This window comes from Pseudomassariella vexata, assembly GCF_002105095.1.
Source record: "Pseudomassariella vexata strain CBS 129021 chromosome Unknown BCR38scaffold_19, whole genome shotgun sequence".
NCBI classification, from domain to species: domain Eukaryota; kingdom Fungi; phylum Ascomycota; class Sordariomycetes; order Amphisphaeriales; family Pseudomassariaceae; genus Pseudomassariella; species Pseudomassariella vexata.
The window spans coordinates 384909-405891 of NW_024467974.1; the positions used below are offsets into that span (position 1 = coordinate 384909).

The window sequence follows — 20983 nt, forward strand, 5'->3', positions numbered from 1 at the left end:
TCATTCCATTTCAGCACAGGCGATGACCAGGCTGAAAGATCGACATTGAGTTTTCCGCGGTCCGGGATGATCACACCTTGTCCGGGGATAAGTGGCTTCTTAAAGGTACACTAACCAACGGTAGCCGTCTGGTTTTGCAGCCGGCGTACCAGATAGTTAGGCCTGGATCGGATTAGGCCTAGACGCAAGCACTGAGGCACTGAGTGAGGATAATTTTTGGATTTCTAGCTTGTGAATGGAATTTCTCGGTTTTATCCTGGGCTTTGGCCATATTCCCATTATCCGCCCTTCCTTTTTTCTTCTTCTTCTTCACACCTAACCGGTGAATCGAGCAACAATCAACAATAGCCACGTTCAAAAGACAACCACGGTCGCCAATGCATATGCAACAGTCGCAGGACAATTTCTTTTCTTCGTTCCTCTTCCAGACCCAGATGCGCATTCCAGCACACCAGCCTATCGCGCAAACCCTCTTCGAACCCCGAGCAGACGCTGAGCGCCGACGTGGCACGCGTCTACCTTGAATCGCAGTAGGCGTGGGCTGAAGTGCGAACGAACGATTCTTTATCCAACTATCTCATTTTCGCATCTTATCCCAAGAAAAGAAGGAAACCATAACCGCAACCTCACGATGCTCCCACCGGCTGCTCCCGCTCTCACTACGGTGAGGGGATTCGCTACCACGGTTACCCCGATGATGTCCGGTGACGAAGACTCCGACTGCTGCAGAACTCCACCGCTGACAACACGTTGCGGTCGCACTCCTCGAATCGATGACGTTGTGAGCGCAAACTGTAGTCCCGTTCTACGCGGCCAAAACTCGCCTGCCGTCGGCGGCATTGCCAAACTGCGAATGCAAGTCGACCAACTCAGCCTGAATGATTCCCGCGCAAGCACTATGACCCGGAGCGACAGTCGTGCCCGCCCCCTGAGCCGATGCGACAGTCGCCAGAGTGGCTTGGGCCGTAGCGATGACGATGTTTCCGAGGCGGGGTCGACGAGCTACGAGATTGCTTTGGAGCACGACTTTGTCAGTGACAGCGTGCGCGACAGATCTAAGGGCGGTGCCATTGAGGGCGGGCTTGTACCACGCAAGATGCAGGCAGACGATTTTGAGCCGCTGCGTTGTCTCGGCAAGGGTACCTACGGCACTGTGCTTCTTGTCAAGCAGCGGACCACCGGCCGCCTCTATGCGCAGAAGCAATTCAAGAAGGCCTCAGTGGTGGTCCACAAGAAACTGGTCGAGCAGACAAAGACGGAGCGACAGATCCTCGAGTCAGTGAATCGGCACCCGTTCGTCGTCAAGCTGTTCTACGCCTTCCAAGACCACGAGAAGCTCTACCTTATCCTTGAGTACGGCCAGGGTGGGGAATTGTTCACTCACCTCAATACCGAGAAGATGTTTCCCGAGCCTGTAGCGGCATTTTATATGGCCGAGATGGTTCTAGCCTTGTCTCACCTTCATGATACCTTAGGTGTCGTCTACCGCGACTTGAAGCCTGAAAACTGCCTGCTTGATGCTCAGGGTCATCTACTACTCACGGATTTTGGGCTGTCCAAGGTGGCGGTCGATGACGACACTGGATGCAAGTCTATCCTGGGTACTGTTGAATACATGGCCCCTGAAGTTGTGCTAGGACAGAAGTACGGCAAGTCGGTTGACTGGTGGTCGTTTGGGGCTTTGGGCTACGACTTGATGACGGGTAATCCACCTTTCCGGGGCGGGAACCACGCCAAGATCCAGCAGAACATTGTCAAGCAGAAATTGGTGTTGCCATACTTTCTCAGCCTTGACGCTAAAGATTTTCTTACGCGGCTTTTGAAGAAGGAGCCGGGTAAGCGGCTTGGCTCCAACATGCCCAAAGATCTTTTGCAAATGAAGAAACACCGCTTCTTCCGCAAGATCGACTGGACAAAGCTCGCAGCCAGGGAGGTAGAGCCACCCATCCAACCCATGATTACGGATCCTGAGCTCGCCGAGAACTTCGCGCCCGAGTTTACAGACTTGTCTTTGAGTCCCGTCATCACCAGCAAGGATCCATGGAATTTGGGGTCACTAAAAAACAAGGACGGGTTTAAGGATGACATGTTTGGCGGATTTAGCTTTGTGGCCTCAAACAGTTTGTTGGAGACGAACGGGTTTACCATGATGGAGGCATAAAGGGTATAATGATGACAGACGGCGATAGTGACGGTAACGATAATGGCGCATACGGTCGGGGCAGAGTGTCTGAGACACAGAGGTAGATAGAAGCAAAGATGATGCTGCTATGATCACCAAAGATTCGAGTTTCTTTGAGTGCTGTTTTAGCAATTGTAGACGCCATGGTATCGGGTAAGGGTTTTCCTGCGAAGATCAACAGCAAGTCGTGAGAGAGGGATAGTTAGTAAGTAGACTGTCTCAGACAGGCTAGTAGGTAGATTCTGACGAATTCGTCGGAGGCCTCCTTCAGAGTATTGGGCTGGGTTAGGTAATAAAGGCTTGATTCTACGCACCATTGGAAGGCATAGCATCACCACGACGGCTTTGTTGCCGTCATGGCGTGCAGTAGTGCGATTGAGCAGTGTGACACACCACTGGCAGCTGCGTGTGGGGGTTTGCGGTTGATCACTTAGTAGATTCACATACTTGGCTACATGTGGTAGATGACAATATCCGGAAGAGCTAATTATTTATTCTTTAAAAACCTCGAGATTCGTACAGAAAACAAGATATGGACGTTATCATTGATGACATCATTTTGCAGCCTGGGAAGTCGATGCTCGCCGAATCAATGGCTCCTCAGATACACGAGTAATGCAGCATTAAACATCCCTAACCTAGTCTCCTTAAGCTTCAACGCTAAAGGGCGGGGCCTCTTGAAGTTCGGTTTAGTGCTCTCAACATTCCCCGATGCAATAACTGTCTGCTGGCGGTGCTCGTATACAACACTCCGATTGCCAAGTCCGGCGATAATCTTCTGGACTCTTGGGACCCCCCGAACCCACCAGCAGAGTTCCGTGAGGCCCTGGCGCAATAGTAGGTGGCTGCAGGCGCAGCCCGAGGGGACGCGCAATCTTTTTTTCTTGGCCAGCGTCTTCCGCACAGTCTGATGTTTCCCAAAACAGTAAATGAAGACAGCATATCAGACGAAAGGCACTGAAACGGCATCTGCCGTTTTTCATTCGACCATAGGACCTAGCTTGAACCACTGACGGTAGTGCGTCATCCCTTTTCAGCTCAGCAAGGTATGTAACACGAGATCGCCAATAGTACGTACTCACAGTTCAGTGGGTAGACATTTCTCGAGATATCGTCGAACAAAACCCGTTCTCTGTTGCCCGCTTCAGTCAAGATGTTGCGGGGAGTAAGTGGCCCAATATTGGTAAAACGGTGGTCCTCGAGACGTGGCGTCCAATTACGAGAACCACATTACTTATCACAACCTGACAAATCAAAATGGCGGTTCGTCTGGATCTCACTCAGTGGGATACATTGATCTATACTGGCTGGGTTCGAAATGTTTGTGACGACGCCTCGCACGCTTCTACTACGCTCGAGAAAGCCGCCATGGACTTTCAAGAATCCAATATGGAGTAGCTTTCGCCCTGCTTTTTACTTGGCCGAGCAGCGAGCCAAAGCAGGCGTACTGCACTGTCTTGAATTATGGAGACAATCAACACTAACGAAAGTAACAAGTTGACGCGGACAGAGCAAACAACAAGAGCCTCACTTCGGACCTTATCTCGAAGCACGGAAATCCCACTCACGATGGTGACAAAGATAGCCGAGTGGGAGATGATTCCACAGCCCCTCGACCCTTGTAGGATCGATCCTTCGGCACATCACTGTTTCACCTTCTTGTGGCCACATGCCGAGCTGGTGTATGCCAAGACTATAGTATATTCCATCTCGTCGACCCATCCCGGCTACTCGATCTTCAAGGACCCACTGCGGCAGCCGTGCAGACGCCAAGGAGTAGCGAGCTTCAAGTGAACACGTCGCAGTAGAAGGGGTATAGCAAGGTTTGGGCTTACTGGACGACGGAACAGGTTCAACGGAATGAAACCCGCAAACCCAATCACGGGCTTCGAATATGACTAGCGACCGGCATTTGGGCAGAGCCTGGGTGTCATATCTGCAAGTGCTTTCCCACCTATTATAGTACATGGTCAGCACACTTCAGCGGCACATCAGGAATTCGTCGACTAGCCATGATCCCTAAGACGCACATACTGTATACGGCTATGTCTGATGTTGCAGTACACTTGTCCGATCGAAGTACCTGAGCCCAAGTATATTCCATCGCTGTCGGCCAAGTCAGCCAAGACAAGAGCTACATGTGGGCTGTCCCAATACACGAGAAGATCGGCTGGCGGTGCCGCTGGTTCGATTGGAGTCGTTTTGCCGACATTTGGCAGGTCTTGGAGATACCGACAAGACCACTGAGAGAACTCTAACCCGGTCGTGGGCCCCAATGCCCATGTCCTTGCCCGTCAACCTCGTCTAGACACAAATGACGCAGCCCGCCTCTGTTAATGAACGGATGAAACTGCGATTGATCGTTTGAGCGGTTAGGTACTGCTATAAGTCGTGTATGTCCGCTTCACTCTGTCGACCAGGCTTTTTCGAAACTCTCGATCTTTTTTTACATCAAAGAAATATACTATTATAAACGATCAAGCAAGCAGGCTTCTAGGACCTGAGTGGCTCAGCATTGCTAATAATTACGTCTTACCATCTTGGTTTTCACCACAGGCACGTCAGACAGTCCATCGGTCTTCCCTAGCTGAAGTCCGGCGGGTGGCTTACAAAACTCGTCCAGCGAACAATACAAACGTGCCGTGGGCCCAGCTAAATATTGTCATATCGGTCCCGTCGCACCCAAAGAACATTTATTTGTTTCCGAGGGAAGACCAAAGTTGTCGAATTGACTCGTGTCATCTCGAGTATCACGAGCGTGTTGGCCAAGATGTACTCCCTTCTCACATGTGCGGCTCTGTGTAAGTCACTACTCCGCTTGCGGCTACCAAGTTAGCCAACGTCCCAACTGTCTTCTCATTCCAACCCGCCAACTAATTCTACATTCATTCCCAACATGCTACCCAATTTGGCACATCAACCAACCAGAACCATGAAGCACATCACTTACTTATTCTTAGCCGCGCTCACATATAGCGCCATGACGGCGGCAGCAGCGTTGAATTATTGCCCGTCTGGCAACATCTGCTTCGGTCTTGGGGTGCCGACGACGTCGGCCAGCTCTGGCAGCGGCAACATCTACTTCCAGATATCAGCACCAACATCGTACTCATGGATTGCTCTTGGCACAGGCGACCGGATGTCCGGTTCCAACATGTTCGTAATGTACCAGGACGGTGACAACAACGTGACCATTTCGCCTCGGCAAGGCACCAACCACCAAATGCCCGTTGAGGACACCAGCAGCACAGCGGCACAGCTCACACTGCTCGAGGGCTCCGGGGTCGACGGCGATACCATGAGGGCCAATGTGCGATGCGCCAATTGCGACAGCTGGGCCAACGGCGGAGAGATGTCGCTCAGCAGCACTAACACTCCTTGGATTGCTGGGTGGAAGAGCGGCAGCTCGCTGGCCACGACGGACAAAAACGCCGCTATTTCTCAACACGATGACTATTCTAGCTGGAACTTCGACTTGACAGCTGCTCAGGTCGACACCGACGCCAACCCTTTCGTCTCCGCTAGCACGGGAGGCAGCGGCTCTGGTGATTCCAATGCTGGCAGCAGCGGCTCTGGATCTCAAGGCTCGGGCAACACAGGCGTCACTCAGAACCAGAGCCTCCAAGAGCTGCCGCGTTTGGTTGCCGCCCACGGTGTTATCATGGCCATCGCCTTTGTAATCCTTTATCCCCTCGGGTCCATCCTCATGCCCGTTTTGGGAAAATGGATGCTCCACGGCGCCTGGCAGGGAGTCACCTTCGTGCTCATGTGGGTTGGCTTCGCCATTGGCATTGTCATTGTGCAGAGAATGGAAACTGTATGTACACTCAATCCCTCAATCCCATCCATGACTAATAGTTTCACAGGGCCTGGTACAAACCCACACCATTTTCGGCACCGTCATCGTCTGCCTCATGGTCCTCCAGCCTGTACTGGGCTACATGCACCACAGGCATTACGTCCAGCACCAAGCCCGCGGTGCCATTTCATACGCCCACATCGTTTACGGTCGGGTGCTCATGATGCTTGGTGTCGTTAATGGAGGCTTGGGCCTACAGCTCGCCAACGCGTCCAACAACCTCGTCATCGCATATAGCGTCGTAGCCGCTATCGTTTTTGTGCTCTATGTTGCTGTCAAGGGCTTCACTAGCTTCCGCAAGCGTCGCTCGGGAGCTGGTGGACAGGGCAAGAACTTGCCCCAACAGAAGGAGGCGTCGCCCCCTCCCAGGGAGGAGCATTATGAGATGCCGCGACGGCCGTACGGAACTCAAAGAGAGGGTGGGCCTGGATTCTAAATGGACATAACTAAATGCGAAACAAAACAAACTAGGAGACTAGGGGACTACGAATTTGGGTTGGCTTAAATTGGCTTATATTGGTGTCGGTGTGAATGGTCCTAGACTGGACAGACTAGTTCCATAGATGGCGATACTTGGTCACACAAAAATGTAGACATTTTCTACTTGGTGGTGACAGATGGAGTTTTATCAACTGTGTTTGGCTGGAAGGATATATGAAGCGATGTATGGATGGATGGATGGCTGGTTGGCAGGTAGCTTGGAGTTCATTTGGGTTCCTGAAACAGTACGACTCCGACGATATTAGCTGAGCGATTTGAAACAAAGTTTTCCTTGCCACAGTAACTATTTTCTAATGTCTTCGTGTATCTTTATGAGACAAATAGTATGTACGAAATTCCGCTCGATGCTGGTACAAGGTCCAGGTTGTATATCAGTCAAGCGCGTGCAGCTTACTTTCGTTGCTCTATATTCTCGTGATGTCGAAGTACCGACTGCCGGACGTTTGATTCTATTTTTCGGGCTGGCAATAAGGAAAATGATAATGTCGTTCGAGAGTTTGGGGCAGACGGGGTCGACCGGAAGAGCTGCCATGATATGAACCCGTTGCTGGCATTATGACGATGGAGCGGAACTTGCACCGCTCCAAAACTTGTAAGTAGAACAAGTACTAGGCCACGAAAGGTTTCAACAGTATATTTATTGCACAGTAGTGGCGCTTCCTGGGGTATATAAGACGGTAACGATCTAACAACAGACCTGCCATCTGTTTGTCTCTCTCTTTCTCCTTTTCCAACAAACACATGCACTATATTTCAGCAGTTGAAATTAGTGAACGAGTCCGCAGGCATGCGTCCAGGGGAAGACGGAAAATCTCCCATGATGTACAATGACAGATCTGCCACCCTCCTCTTCCATGGCATCGTAGGTCTACCTATTTCTACCAGTCAAGCCAGCTTGTAGGAGCTTTTCTGCCTCGTCGATTTCAGACAAGCCCGGAAGGAAGGCCAGAAGCACGCCTTCGTTCGTTGTTTTGCGCTGGGGTGGCCGCAATCAGTGGAACAGGAACATATCCTTTTATGCGGTCTTCTAGGTCTTTGGTACTTTGTTGTGTGTTTTTACCATCCTTCGAGTTGCTCCCCAGCGAATCCGAGGCTACCTCGGGCCTCGTTGTATGACACACTTTTTTGCTGGTCTAGTTGTGAACCGTAGCCCCCACAGTTGTGCCAAGGTATCCGGGAGATGTACTTTAGAGACCTGAAAATTCCGGCCGGGGACATTGATCGAAGGGCAAGGTCTTCCAGTGACATTATCGGAGAATAACTTAGAGAACAAGTCCGCATAAAGGGTGACATTTATTAGTACAACCTTGGGCACGCTCTTGCTTTTGGCCATGCGTTCCACTGGCGTTTCTTCAGCGTCGTTAACTGAAAGTCAACCTACATATTTTGCTCATGGACTTCGTTAACCTAAATGTGCGAGAGTTGATCGAGAATAGTATCAGGGCTGTTCTTTAGCTTCTTAAGTAAGAGGCTAGTAGTGACGCTGCTCTCTTTCTGGGTAGATGGGCATTCTTACGCATATGGTATCCAACACATTGGCCGAGATCCTCGCCACGTTCCTTTGCTGATGTGTTCGGCAACCGACAAAGCTGCGATTCGACTTGGTTGCGTACGAACGATATTACACGATGCTCCTTTATCCTCAGATTAGCCTGGTGGCAGCGAACTCATTCTGCTCTTTTAACAGTTATGCACCGAGTTCGGCCTGCGCTTGGGCACTGAGAGCCCCTTAATCAAGCCAACTCTCTTTTGGGGGCTTTTTTAGGGGACTGAACGTCGTTCGTAACCATAGAGTATCTAATCCTAGTAATGAGACCAAATGAGGCGCTGTAGTTGTAGATCTCAGCTATCTGCGTGGCCGGTTCGTCGATGTTGAGACGGGTATGGGGTTTACAGTGCTCTCTATCGGATTTCCATCATGCTTGCTGTTGGTTCGCCTTTGCAATGCTGTTGACTAGACCCCCATCCTAATTTAGCGGCGTGACGTCTTGAGCAACCGTAGGGCGTGCGTCTTCGTCTTCAAGTGGTATGGTACTGAGGCCGACCTGAGCTGTAATGGTCTCACTTTGATGGTGGATTTGTGAATAAGCTACTACTCACTTGAACTCAAATGGACTGTTCTCGGCCCCTTTTTCGGGTTGTTGATGTTATCCCAAGTCATTGCAACGCTACTTCCGAGATCGCACTGTAGTGCCACCAACCAGGCGCTTACTCTGTAGGTCTGCAATGACCTCGCTCTTTTCGGTGTTCTCCTTGATCTGCACGGGATTTGCAGCAGTTTTCATCTTGCTGGCGGGCTCTTTGGGGAACAATTTGACCAGCATCCCGCTCGTATGCAATCTCGATGGCATCAGTACCCAAGCAGCTTCAATGACAGTGGTATTAGTTGCACCCTCGCCAAGGGCTTCCTCTCGGAATAGATTCCACACCACGATATATAAGGTACAATTTGTGACTGCTGCGAAGTCGGGACGTGTTTCGAAGATGTAATTAGAAGTCGACGAGAGCTCACGACGTTTAGTAACTTGAGAAATTTAGTTCACGACAGCGGATAGAAAGTAATGGCGTTTTGGAACACGGAGGTAGTGCTCAGACCTGGGCAAAACATCCTTGAGGGGTAGTCCTGTAGAATTGAGCATTATAGGCAAAGCCGGGCTAGGTTGCATCCTTGATCAAGATTCGGACAGGCCCAGCACTCTTGATCTGATTTTCAAGGTGGTCTAGTCCGCTCAATGAATCTCTAGAGACGATGGTCACGTATATCCATTGCCTCTACCGCCTGCTAATTGCATCGGCCCTGCCACATTGCAGGACCAGTAGCTATTCCAGCCTTCTGCGCTGCTTACCTCACTTTGGGTTGCCCACATGACCTCCACAGGCAGCGGGACCAAGCAGAGTTCTTTCAAGAGCCTCTTCAAGATGCTCTAGTGAAGAATTGGGGGTTGGATGAGCATCGCGAGTTGAATTTGTCGGTTTCTTGTTCCTTCACAGTAGCATAAGGGCGCTGGCGGCTGTGGTTCGCCACCAAGAGCCCCACCACGAAGGGCTGGAATCTATGGTTGGCATATATAGTAGGCAGGGTTGGCAGGGCATACAGCATCGTCGAGCGAGCCAGGCGATTGGTGATGGGTGGACTTCGTGGCATCCTTAGCGATAAAGTCTCAACAAGAGGTGACTTGTGAAAAGTGAACAAGAGCTTAAAACACAACACATTGTACCTAAAATAATAAATCAGCTACTCCATTAGTTAATCGCCCGTTGTCATATGAGCACCCGAGGATCGGTTCAAAACTTCCTTTAAAGCATTGTTCCTTCAGCTTAAGTTGTTGATTGCAAAGCCCGTCTACCAAACTTCTGCTTTAGAGCCATCTACAGGGGTGTCACGTGATCGACATCACTTTTTCTCCAAGGCAGCGATTGCGCTAGTGGGCAAGCTCCTGGTCCTTGATTCCCGATCGAAAAACCTCATATCATTCACCATCACCACTCCGACAACGTCAATTGAGCATCCGCAATCCATCGGACAAAATGCTCGTCCAACTTAGAGCCTCGGTAAATTTGACTACCACATTTTGATGCCCTTCTTGATCCCCATCGGCATATACTGACAGTGTTTCGTGCATGCAGACTGCTCGATCGGCCGCATCGGCCATCTCCCGCGTGGCGAGGGTAAACGCCGTCAGAGGCTTCATTGCACCCACTGTGTCGCGACGAGGTACGTGAAACAAAATGTTATACATTGAGTAAGCCAGCTGGCTGTCCCGGGAGGGAACTTAGTGGCACAATGCGGTTCGGCAAGTGTAGGGTGCTCAAGACCTAGAGCGCAAACCCAAATACATGTCTATTGAGCTACTTCCTCGCCTCCGCCGCCCGCAATACCTACATCCACGGCCGTCATCGAGCATTTCCCCGCTCCCAGCTCGATCTTCTCAACCCGCTTCACAGCCCCGCCACTCAATCTGCCACTCGAATTGAGTCCTCATTCGACAACAATACTAATAAGATGTCTTGCAGCCGACTTCGTCCAAGAGCTCTACCTCAAGGAACTGAAAGCCTACAAGCCCAACCCGATCAAGGACTCGGACAGCGTGGGCCAAGTGCAGACCTTCACCGCCCCCAAGACCCCCAAGTCTCCCGAGGAGACCGATCTCGCCAATAGCCTGAAGGAGTACGAGAGCATGGCCGTCGAGGTTGAGGGACAGGACGCCGCCACTTCGTCTTCCACCCCCGCTGTCGTTGAGGACTGGCTTGTTGAAGAGGAAGAAGAGGAGGGTGCCCACCACTGAACGAGCGAATATCGAGCAAGCGGGTTTAGGAAGCCTTGGACTCGGAAGGTCCTTTTTTGGTTCAATGGTTAAGGTCACTTTTCCGTGACGGGGAAGCAAAACAACATCACACTGCTACGATGTGTGACTGAGATGGGCGAATATGAGAGGAGTAATCCCGTGTATATGTACTCTAGGATCGCTGTCGCTGAATCAACAAGATCCTGGTTCCGGTCATTCAATAGCTCGTACACCAGTGTCACCAATGCATCAATCTTCGAGACGTCATATCATATCACCCCGATTGAGAAGTATAAGCATAGCTCGAAGTATAGCTACGTCGTAACACAGAACGTGGGATCCCAGTTATACATAGTAGTCCGTTTCAAGACACCAGTGAAAAACTCTGAATATTCCGCAGAGCTTGGGGACGCGAGATGAACAACGAGGACCTCATCCCCGCTTCAAGGTCCTCATCGAGACTTGTCTAGCGTTTACAAGCTGAGAAACGTGCGATCGATCGCCCCGAATTACCAATGTCCATGACCTCGGAACGAGCCGAGGTAGGCAGCCATTTCGAATAGGCGGGTACTTACTTCGTACATCTTGTCAGCCAGTAGTGGCAGTTGGTGTTGATCATGACTCTCACCCTGGGGTGTGCGCAAAAGTCTGGGGATTTGTGAGCTGGAGGCCGCGAGGCACAAATCATGGCATGATGGTTGGATGATTGTGGGGTGACTGCCATCTTCCCCGGGTAGAACCGACAAATGGGTCTCTTTTTTTCTCATGGAAAGTCAAACCCCCACAATCACGGTTGAGCTGAACCGGGTGTCTTTGGGGCATGCAAGTTAACAACTGACAGGCCCGAATAGCTGGGTGTTGGTGGTCGGTTGCTGCTTTGTTGGCCAGCACTGCAGGGTACTGTACATCCCTACATTAAAGGAGCGAGGAGCAAGGTGGTCAATAGTCACACCCCAAAAGAGAAGAATCAACTTGATGGCATGTTTCTCATTCATTCTTAGTGATTGAGACTACCTATATGTGCTTCAAATTTCCACCATCGACCCGTATGTTCATCAGACCAGCTTCACAGGATGCCTGATCAAAACCAACCATTGACATGTCCGTTAAAGTCGTACCAAGAAGCTGGTCCACTGGACATCTTGACAGCCCGATGCATGGACGACCCTCTGAGATGTTCGACACAGACACAGCCGACAATATAACATCGATCTTGGCTGTCTTCCAGCTGAGCGTTGGAAAGAATGTAGCCGAGAATCCCAGAGTTCCACAAGGAGCATAATCAGCATTGCCATACCCGACCCGATATGAGCGCGGATTCCAACCATCACACAGCACTCCAACGTGTGTGGGATTCCAACACTCATTGAGATACCATCATGTCATATAAGTAATGCCTGAGCATCCATGGATTTTAAGGGGTGGTAAGTAATCATGGGCTGAACTGCCGCAGCATTCTTGTATGTACCAAGTTCTTCTTCATTACCGAACGCCATCCTCCATACCCTTCATCCACTAGCAGCAATTACCTGATGCAATACAATGCCACCTGATGCAAACAATGCTGATACTGTCGTGGGAATTCGTGCCAAAGAAAGCAAGATGAAAGGATGAATGAGCACGACGAGGTCATTATCTCCGCCTAAAACCAAACAATAACAACGCCCATCACATGTCGAACTGAGACTCGCCAAACGGTTCATCTTGCCCTGTTCGTACAACGCCGCTCATGCGATTTGCTTTGCGAAGATCAAGGTCGTCGAGGTCGTCCCAGTCATTGTCCCGACGATCATCCATTTCTTCGTCGTCATATCGCCCTCGCATGTGATCATCAAGCGAACTTTCATCCACAAAGGTAAAACCTTGGAAATTCGCTTGAGTGGTGGGCGAGAGCGGTGTTGATGTAGTAAAGCCAGTGGCCAGCTGCTGAGCCCGCTTGTTTAATGACCCGTTGGTGTTCAGGGCATTGGTGAATTCCGGGTCAAAATACGACACATCCGTCTCCGACTTCAACTTGGGCTTAAACGGCGGGGTTATCAACTTCTTGGTGAGGATGTCCCAGTCGATATCGGCAAAGAATGGGTGGCGTTTCAGTTCCTCGGCATCATCGACCGCGCCCAGACGGTGCTTCGGGTTTCGGTTGAGCAGCCCTTTCACGAAATTTCGACCTTCCTGGGAAAGGGTGTCTCGAGGAAACCGGACCTTGCCAAATGCGATGTTCTTGTACATCTGCTGGGTATCCTCCGCATAAAAGGGGCTCCAACCACAACACATCTCGAAAACGAGCACGCCAAGTGACCAGAAATCGACCATTTTGGTGTAACCTGCCTCGTCGAGGAGAACTTCTGGAGCAAGATATTCGGTTGTTCCACAGAATGTGTTTGTCGTATCGTTCTTGGTGAGGTTGGCCTTGGACAGCCCAAAATCGCAGAGCGCAATGTGACCATTCGCGTCCAGTAATATATTCTCCGGCTTCAAGTCCCGATAGACGATGTCGTTATGATGTAAGTGTTGTATGGCAAGGATGAGTTCCGCAATGTAGAACTTTGCCCGCTTCTCGTCAAAGCGTCCCTCCTTTTGTAAATGCCAGAAAAGTTCTCCACCAGACATGTAGTCGGTGACCAAGAAGAGATCGTTCTGGGTTTGGAATGAAAACTTCAGACCGACAATGAATGGAGATTCCGACATTGCCGTCCGGACCAATATGTTCCGCTCCCCCACGGTGTGTGCCACCTCTTTCTTCTGCACAATGACCTTCTTGGACAACACCTTCATGGCATATATCCGCCCCGTATCCTTCTTTCGAACTTGGTAGACTTGACCAAAGGTGCCTTTGCCAATGAGCCTCAAGATCTGGAAATCGTCCGGCCCGTAATGCCTCTTCTCGGTTCTTTGGTAAATGGCTTCAACGTATATTTCGCCGGTCGGGGCATTCTCCGCCATGGTATCGGCATGGCCCTGGAGCGGATACCACCCACGCACTGGATCGTCTTTGCCGGGTATAATAGCTTGGAAGTCAACATGACCTAGGAATTCACCGTTGGCGCCGTGATCGTAGACCGAAATGTCAACCAGCATATCCGAATCCACAACATCGCTGCAAATGATCAATAAAGGTACAACACAACGGGCTATTTTCAAACATACAATACAGCCTCAGCATCCCACTTGGGGCTGGTAAAAGACTTTCGCGTACGGTTGCGAAATGTGGTGTAATCGGTAATGCTGGTATTGCTACTCTGGCGGCTTCTCATTGGAATCGCCATGGGCCGCCCCGCATCACTGCCTTGTCGTTGAATAGGTATTCCACCCATGGGTACCGGCGGCAGGTTCAACTCGTCATCGTCCTCAAATGTTCTCGGTCCAGGTGAGATTAATTCGCTCCTTTGGAATACTGCGACACAGTAAGGGTCCCGGCTCTTTCGAAGCCCCCGTGCCTCTAGAATTTTGATGGTTAACTTTCCCCTCTGCACAGGAGCTTGGGCACCCCCGGTTTGGGAAGCGACTGGGATCTGCCTCCCGCTTGTACCCTCGAATGTGTCGCCGTTCTTCGAAGGGGAGGAAACTGATGCCGTAGATGATTTCGGTTCAACTTGGGATGGTTGGCCAGCGGACAATGCTCGGGTGGGCGTTGGCGGGCCACTCTTTTGCGTTCCAACATGTGTTAGCTTCTTAAGCCGATCAATTGAAGCGGACTTGGAGAAAACATCCCCAGAAGGGGAATGAGTGCCGGAGGGAGAACTAGGGGTGGTTGATGCGGTGCGGCCCGTGGGATTTGAGAGATGACTCGCAAGAACGCTAGAAGCAGTGACTATGCTGGAGAGAGGGGACGCCACGCTAGCCCTGCGGGACTTCATTTGTGCAAGATCCGAAATGCTCTTTCTATGTTTGGATGACGGTACAGAGCCAACAACGTCGCCGGCTGCGGGCTCAACACCATCACCGCTCGCATCACTCAACTTCAGTCCTCGTTCTGAAGGCGGATGGGAGCATGGTGGTGTTGGATAAGGGTTCAGCTGGGGAGTCGTATGTTGCGAAGGCTCCGCTTCTGTTGGAGGGGTTATCCTCTCATGTGGTAGGAGAGGTAATCCCTCGGTTGTAGAGTCCTTGCTCAGACTGACCGCATCTGGGCCGGGCAGCTGTTGAGGGAGTGTGTCGGCTTCCTTCTCTTCCTGGGGTGGCGTAGGACATGATAACTCAGTTTCTGGTGCTCGGGTGGAGGGGAAAGAGCGAAACAATGAATTCAGAGAGGTGGAACCAACCTGGCCAAAGAAGCTCATGATGCCCGGGAGTCGTTTGTCGGTCAGATCGGGCTGGGGCGTCGCAACACCCGAGCGCGGTGTATCGTAGCCAATCTGATCCGTGCCATCTTCGTCTGCCCTACTTTGTTCGTTAACGCCCGTCATCTTGGATGGTTCAACTGCACCAGAAGGAGCAAATTCGAATGGGTAAAATGTGTGGAAGAAGTAAAGGCAAAAGAAGCAATAATGACATGAAAGGCAGATTGGTTTAGGGTGGTTTCCTGAGAAATGACATTGAAGAATAGCACATTTCCAAGCAGAATTGGTAGCTCAATCCCGGGGACATCACAATCGATGCGATGATGCAAAACGCAACGCGCACGAATGCAGGTGTAAAACGAAAATTTCACAAGATTTTCCTCCGAACGGAACCATGGCTCGAGCACAACAAACACCCTTGACACCCATGTAAAGCCATGTGGTTGAAGAGCTAAAAGTGGGGAGGAGGATGTATATCGTTTCCAAGGAGGAGGGGTGAGTCGAGACGGGCAAGCAGCAGCACCTCTGCTTTGGAACTTTCGCGGGATGAGCACTGTTCTGTGGTAACGCCCCAGCGGCACTCTTTAGCGAGTCAGGCGCCGACTTGATAAGCCTTGTCCAGAACCCCGCGCTAGTCGCCGCCGCAGACGGAACGCCAGAGTGGTTTGCAGAAGCTGTCCTGATGCCATGTCACAGAAACGCTTCCAGCAACGTGCCCTAGGCCAAGCGGTCTGCTTCACAGGACAAGCCCGAAGCTGGAGCTCTCGTGCGATACCTCATCGAGTCCCCATCGATGACGTGCCACGACTTGCACAGGAGCCTGACTCGGGACATAACTTTCTCCTGTTCGTCCAAGGATCATCGACAGTGGCTCCACGACGACTCTCCGAGGATCATTTTAGTGGGCTCCGGTATTACCCAGCCCACTCAATACCCCTCGCCACATCCCAAACCGGGAGAGTCAGGGTCCAACTCTGGGAGGACTCACACCCTGATCCGAACTGGCTAAATGGGAAGGAAAGCTTCTGGAAACGCAAGCTGCCTCATCGGACGAGGTGGCGGACTTGCAGAAGGCAAATAGTAACATGTGGGAAGAAGATAAACGTGAAGCGCGAGCTTGGCCCGGAAACAGAAATAAAGGTTGTAAACCACGCCGGGAGGGCAGATGCAAGAAAATGTGGATTTGCTTACTTTGACTGGATCAGCTGCTGCGTTGCCCGCCGAAGCAGATCGTAGCTGCCGTCTGAGCCTGACATGGTGCTCGCCGTTCAAGTCGATCTGCCAGACCTGATGGTCGTCCAGATGGTTGGCTGTGCAAGTTTGCTCGAGGCGTGGGTTGGCGTCGCGCAGTCCCAATATCTGATGTCGGTCCAAAGTCGTAAGATGTATGTTATTGTCGGGTTCGGGTCGTATCGATGTGCGTGGGGGAGGTGTGATGAAATGGATGGAGCTCCCAAGATCGATTTGTTGGAAGGGCCAGAAAATGGGCCGGATGTGACTGGTGGGCGCCGACCGGCTGGCGGGGTCGTTTTTGCAGGTTCAATGTTCGTAGTGAGGTAATTCATCAATCGCGCCCCGAGTGCAGCCGAAGACGAAAAGCACTGCTGGAGACTGGAGACGGGGGAAACGAGGTGTTGGCCGGGGTTAGAGCAGCTGTCGGGAATTGTCACCAAATTTCGCCTGGCCCTGAAGTCTTCAATAGAGAAATCGATGTGTTTTCCTCGAGAAGAAGAATGTGAGGTAATGCAAAAAAGTAGATGCAACCGTCCCGCGATGGTGGAATAAATATTATTAGGTGTGCAATCAGCCCGTCAAGACGAGCTATTTCGGGTGCATTCGCGTTTCCACAGTTGAGAGCTGTGCAAGTCTCGCACAGAGTATTAAAAGGGATCCCGAGGATATGACAGCTGCGGGTGGAATAGACGGATTATGCCATAAACGACCGTTGCCCAACGTTGAAATATCCGAATCATGAATGAAAATGCCTTGGTGGGGAATTGCTGCTGACTCCTGAGACGTGAAGTGGAAATTCCCAACTCCAGGCAATCTCATTCGAGGTCAAAATGACAGCTACCACAATCGAAGAGGGATTAAAAATCAGACATTAACAGACTAATGAATACGCCCGCATTGGAGTAGGGAGGAATGGATATAGATGGACAGGCGGAATTTCGGGGGGCATCTGCCACTGGTATCTCTCGCCTGTCTCGCCCGTCTTTGGTGCGATTGAACGGAAAGAGTTGTTATACCCTTGCAGCGCAGGTATGAGATATGGGAGGGATATTGGCAGCTTCGGAACGCGGTACTTAATGGCAATCTATTAAAAGAGGAAGGACCAGTGGTGGCCACGCAGTCTAGATTCAGCGCAGCTCCGTCTCCGTCTGGGTCTGGCTAGCCTTGGTTGATTGGACACCAAATGCTCCCTCTGGACGATTTATTTCTCGGCATCAAGTGCACACAGCCTTGGTCAGCAGCACTGTTCGAGCCAGCCACGCGAGGGCCAGCTCCGGGCGCTCTGCACCATTCGAGCCCTGGAAGCACGGGCTGGCGCGCTGCAACTTAGACCATTGATCTGCAATTGAGCGGCAATATCCAGAGCTTGTGATGGAAATGGCAACCGAAATCGCGGCTACGGTGTGATGGGATGGAGCATTGTCGTAACGGTCGAACCCAAACTCGTATATGATGGATTCGCATTCATGAAACGTGTCACTGCAGAAAGGACAAGGCCTCGTTAATTCCAGACAAATTGTAAAGCACCGGTGCGCTAATGGCACAAGAGGAAGCTGGATGGAAAAGGAGAGTTTGATCTTGTAACGGGCTTTTGATGGGTTCAAGAACAGGTACAACCTTGTAACCATCACAACTTTCCGCCCCCGCCCCAGGGATGATATATGCCCGAAGCCATCAGTTGAATCACCAGCAGCCTTAAAATACATTCTGCGTTACGTATTTACATATTGGTCTCTTGCAGATTGGCTAACGTAGATGAAACCGGAACTGCGCGTGGGCCATGTCCGGATATCACGATTCCTCGTAGCGGGAGCGTGGCCGATGGATAGTTATCAATATTTCGAATTTTCGTCGGGATGTATCTACTGACAGACCAAGCAATGATGCGCGACTAGCTGCCAACCACTCGACCACCCGAAAATGCTTTCTTTCATCAATTGGAGATGACAGGGCTCCAGTTATCAATCAAGTACCTCTTTGACTTATACCTGCTCAAGTGACTAGTGTGCTGAGTAATATTCGTTTAACTAACAGTGTCGTATTTGAATCATCACATATCGGCAACACTTGCAACCGTGAACCGATAACATACTTTCAACGGCTAGTCACCGTCATGTTGAACAGGCTGACAGGATCAAACTCAGACTCGGCTAAGTGGCAATCGCATACGAGTGGTACTTTGCAGTCATCGGGAGGCACGTTCCCCGGTTTTCTTCAATATCAGATTGCTACTTTATCCGGACTACGCTTGGCGCAGACACTCCTATGCCGATATCAATGACAGCTGCATCCATGGATTAGTCAAAATTCACTACGTCGTTTCCTCCAATAATGAATGAGTATTGCTGGAATTCTCATTCGAACCGCTACCATGTGGTCTGATCTGACATGGTCTGAGTTTTCCCATCATGTGCCAAATACTCTTTTGAATCGCAAGCTCAGTAAACTCTGATGCACTTCGTAGTGTGATCGATCGAAGTCGCATCTTCACCACCTGCCCACTTTGGCATTGTCTGTTATCGGTTTGCAAACTCGGGACTTTCGAACATGATCAACCAACCCCCTAGTGACACTCGAGAACATCCCAGTGGGGTTGTATGTAACTCACGGGGAAGTGCCTGGTAAATATCAACCCCAAGGTTTCCAGCCATTCGGTACACAATACATGCCGAATAAGGTAATGACGAATAGAGAGGCGGCCTCGTATTTCCATGTGGCAGTGACACACATGGAGTTCCCTGGAAAAAGTAGCCCAGAATCCCAATTCGTTATATTTGTGGTTGGAGTTGCGCCAATCAGGGACGAGCAACTAACGACTCGACGTATTGCTGCTCCTTCTGGCATGTGCCACGGTTCTCAGACTCTTGCGGTGTAGGTTGGTGCAGCTGTCCTACCACACATGGGCCAGTGCATACCAAAGACATGACTGTAGATGGCTCAGACGAGAATAATCCCACGGCCGTTGAAATTAGCTTCGGGTTCAATCTTCCATTAGCTCTATATCAGCGGCACTGGGAGGAACTTGAATTAATGGACTTTACCCCAACCAGAGGGACGTTGTCAGCAGCCACGTAAAGCCATAATATGAATGTCAGAACCAGCTGTTGCAGAAAGTAATCCTCAGACATTCGAACATATAATCCAACGGGATATGCAAATCCGTATTATGCCACACTAAGGTTCTCAACGAATGGCGTCACCTCCTCCCGAGGGTTATGGTATCATAGCATATTTAAGCATGCGAGCTTCTTCCAACTTATACTGAGTCCGCAATGGCTCGAAGGACAAGACACCTTTGGTCCATATCTCTGCTTTATGTCAGCCTACATATTCTCGGAACTAAGAGCAATAATTCATTTCTGCATTGGGCTTTCGCTCTGGCAACGTGATCCGCCATAGCAAAAATGGCTAGGCATCAAGGATACCGAGCTCTGTAGAGCGGCATGGTTTCGGTTACGTTATTTTTCCGAAGTGAAAGTGCTGCAATGTATTGGTCGTTTGACAGCAAGACCGCGGCATGGGGTCTTAATATGGGTGGAATCGGACTCAACCCTTCAGATGATTCGATGGTAACACAGGCTGCCGAAGGTCGATATTCTACATAATTATCCAAATATGACTATGTAGAGAATAATTTACCACGATTACCGTGTACAGTGCAAGTGTATAACGATCTGAACTACTGGGTCGCAGTAAAAATACTGGGTATAAGCCTAGTCGACGCCTAACTAACCAATCTGTATCATGTCCTCAAGCAAAACAAGAAACAGCCGAGAGCGTCTAGTTTCCTTATCCCATACAATGCTACTTGTTCAACCTCACAACCCAATAGCAGTCTCCCTAGCAGAACTCGAAGATCGGAATGAAGTTCCTGTGTGAAGTAATTGCATCTGAAGCAGGCATTGAATATTTTATTCATTCTAGCGATTACTCCTTCAATTAAAACTCTCTCTACCTACGGACCTAACTGTAATGCCAGTAACAACAATGTTGAAAATGCCTATTTGAGTTCCTCTTATCAGGCAACTCTTGCCAACTCGGGCCTTGAGTAGACAATTTTTCTAGTATTCAAAACGAGTCAGAACCTCTGCTGCTTCTGGTTTCTCAGTGCCGAGCCCTTGTCCAGCACTCAGGTACATTCCCTCAGTTTATAGCAACAGAATGCGTGTCAGATCCACGACAGTTCAACCTTCCCAACATCACTTTGAATTTATAGTATGCAGTCATGTTCCATTTGACCTGTACTTCCATGATCATACACTATATGATCTACAATAACCTTTAGCGTTCTGTCCTTGTCTCCATTTCCAAATCCCGAGGTTACCTGACGAAAGTGTAGACGTTCAGCCCAGCTTAAGGCAAGCTTGCGTAAGTAACCAACTTTCTGTACTAGTATCTTCACTTTGCTCTATCGCCTCTCAAGAAAGAAAGAAGAAAAACTCGTTTACTATGACATCAACACCTTCCACACAGTGAGAATTGGGGAGGCATATCCACTTACAGATAGTCACAACTCTGGCGTTGTGGTAGATCAGCGAATATTGTCAAAAGCTGCTTGGTTAAGTGGTCACGATCTCCCATCGTCACATTGGCTTTGCCGGTCAAACGGCAAGCATTCATGACTGTAGTCATCGTGTTCGTT

General features: G+C 50.3%; 4 protein-coding genes across 4 annotated transcripts; 3 read left to right on the forward strand and 1 right to left on the reverse strand.

Annotated features, from left to right (window-relative positions):
- Window positions 1-151: 151 nt before the first annotated feature.
- On the forward strand, window positions 152-2497 carry BCR38DRAFT_449339 (kinase-like domain-containing protein). Its single transcript, XM_040861285.1, has one exon. It carries the CDS (start codon window positions 632-634, stop codon window positions 2159-2161), a length of 1530 nt encoding a protein of 509 aa, XP_040710781.1. The 5' UTR covers window positions 152-631; the 3' UTR covers window positions 2162-2497.
- Window positions 2498-5162: 2665 nt separating this feature from the next.
- On the forward strand, window positions 5163-6477 carry BCR38DRAFT_354536 (uncharacterized protein; the record flags this gene model as incomplete). The annotated part of the gene is made up of 2 exons (XM_040856888.1): window positions 5163-5999; window positions 6049-6477. The coding sequence occupies 2 exons, from the start codon at window positions 5163-5165 to the stop codon at window positions 6475-6477; spliced, it is 1266 nt and encodes a 421-aa protein (XP_040710782.1).
- A 3433-nt stretch (window positions 6478-9910) lies between these two features.
- Window positions 9911-11281, forward strand: BCR38DRAFT_449347 (ATP synthase complex subunit H). The gene is made up of 3 exons (XM_040861286.1): window positions 9911-10094; window positions 10170-10257; window positions 10557-11281. The coding sequence occupies exons 1-3, from the start codon at window positions 10071-10073 to the stop codon at window positions 10826-10828; spliced, it is 384 nt and encodes a 127-aa protein (XP_040710783.1). The 5' UTR covers window positions 9911-10070; the 3' UTR covers window positions 10829-11281.
- A 1215-nt stretch (window positions 11282-12496) lies between these two features.
- BCR38DRAFT_354473 (kinase-like domain-containing protein) lies at window positions 12497-15234 on the reverse strand (the record flags this gene model as incomplete). The annotated part of the gene is made up of 2 exons (XM_040856885.1): window positions 12497-13925; window positions 13976-15234. 2 exons carry the CDS (start codon window positions 15232-15234, stop codon window positions 12497-12499), a joined length of 2688 nt encoding a protein of 895 aa, XP_040710784.1.
- Window positions 15235-20983: the final 5749 nt, after the last annotated feature.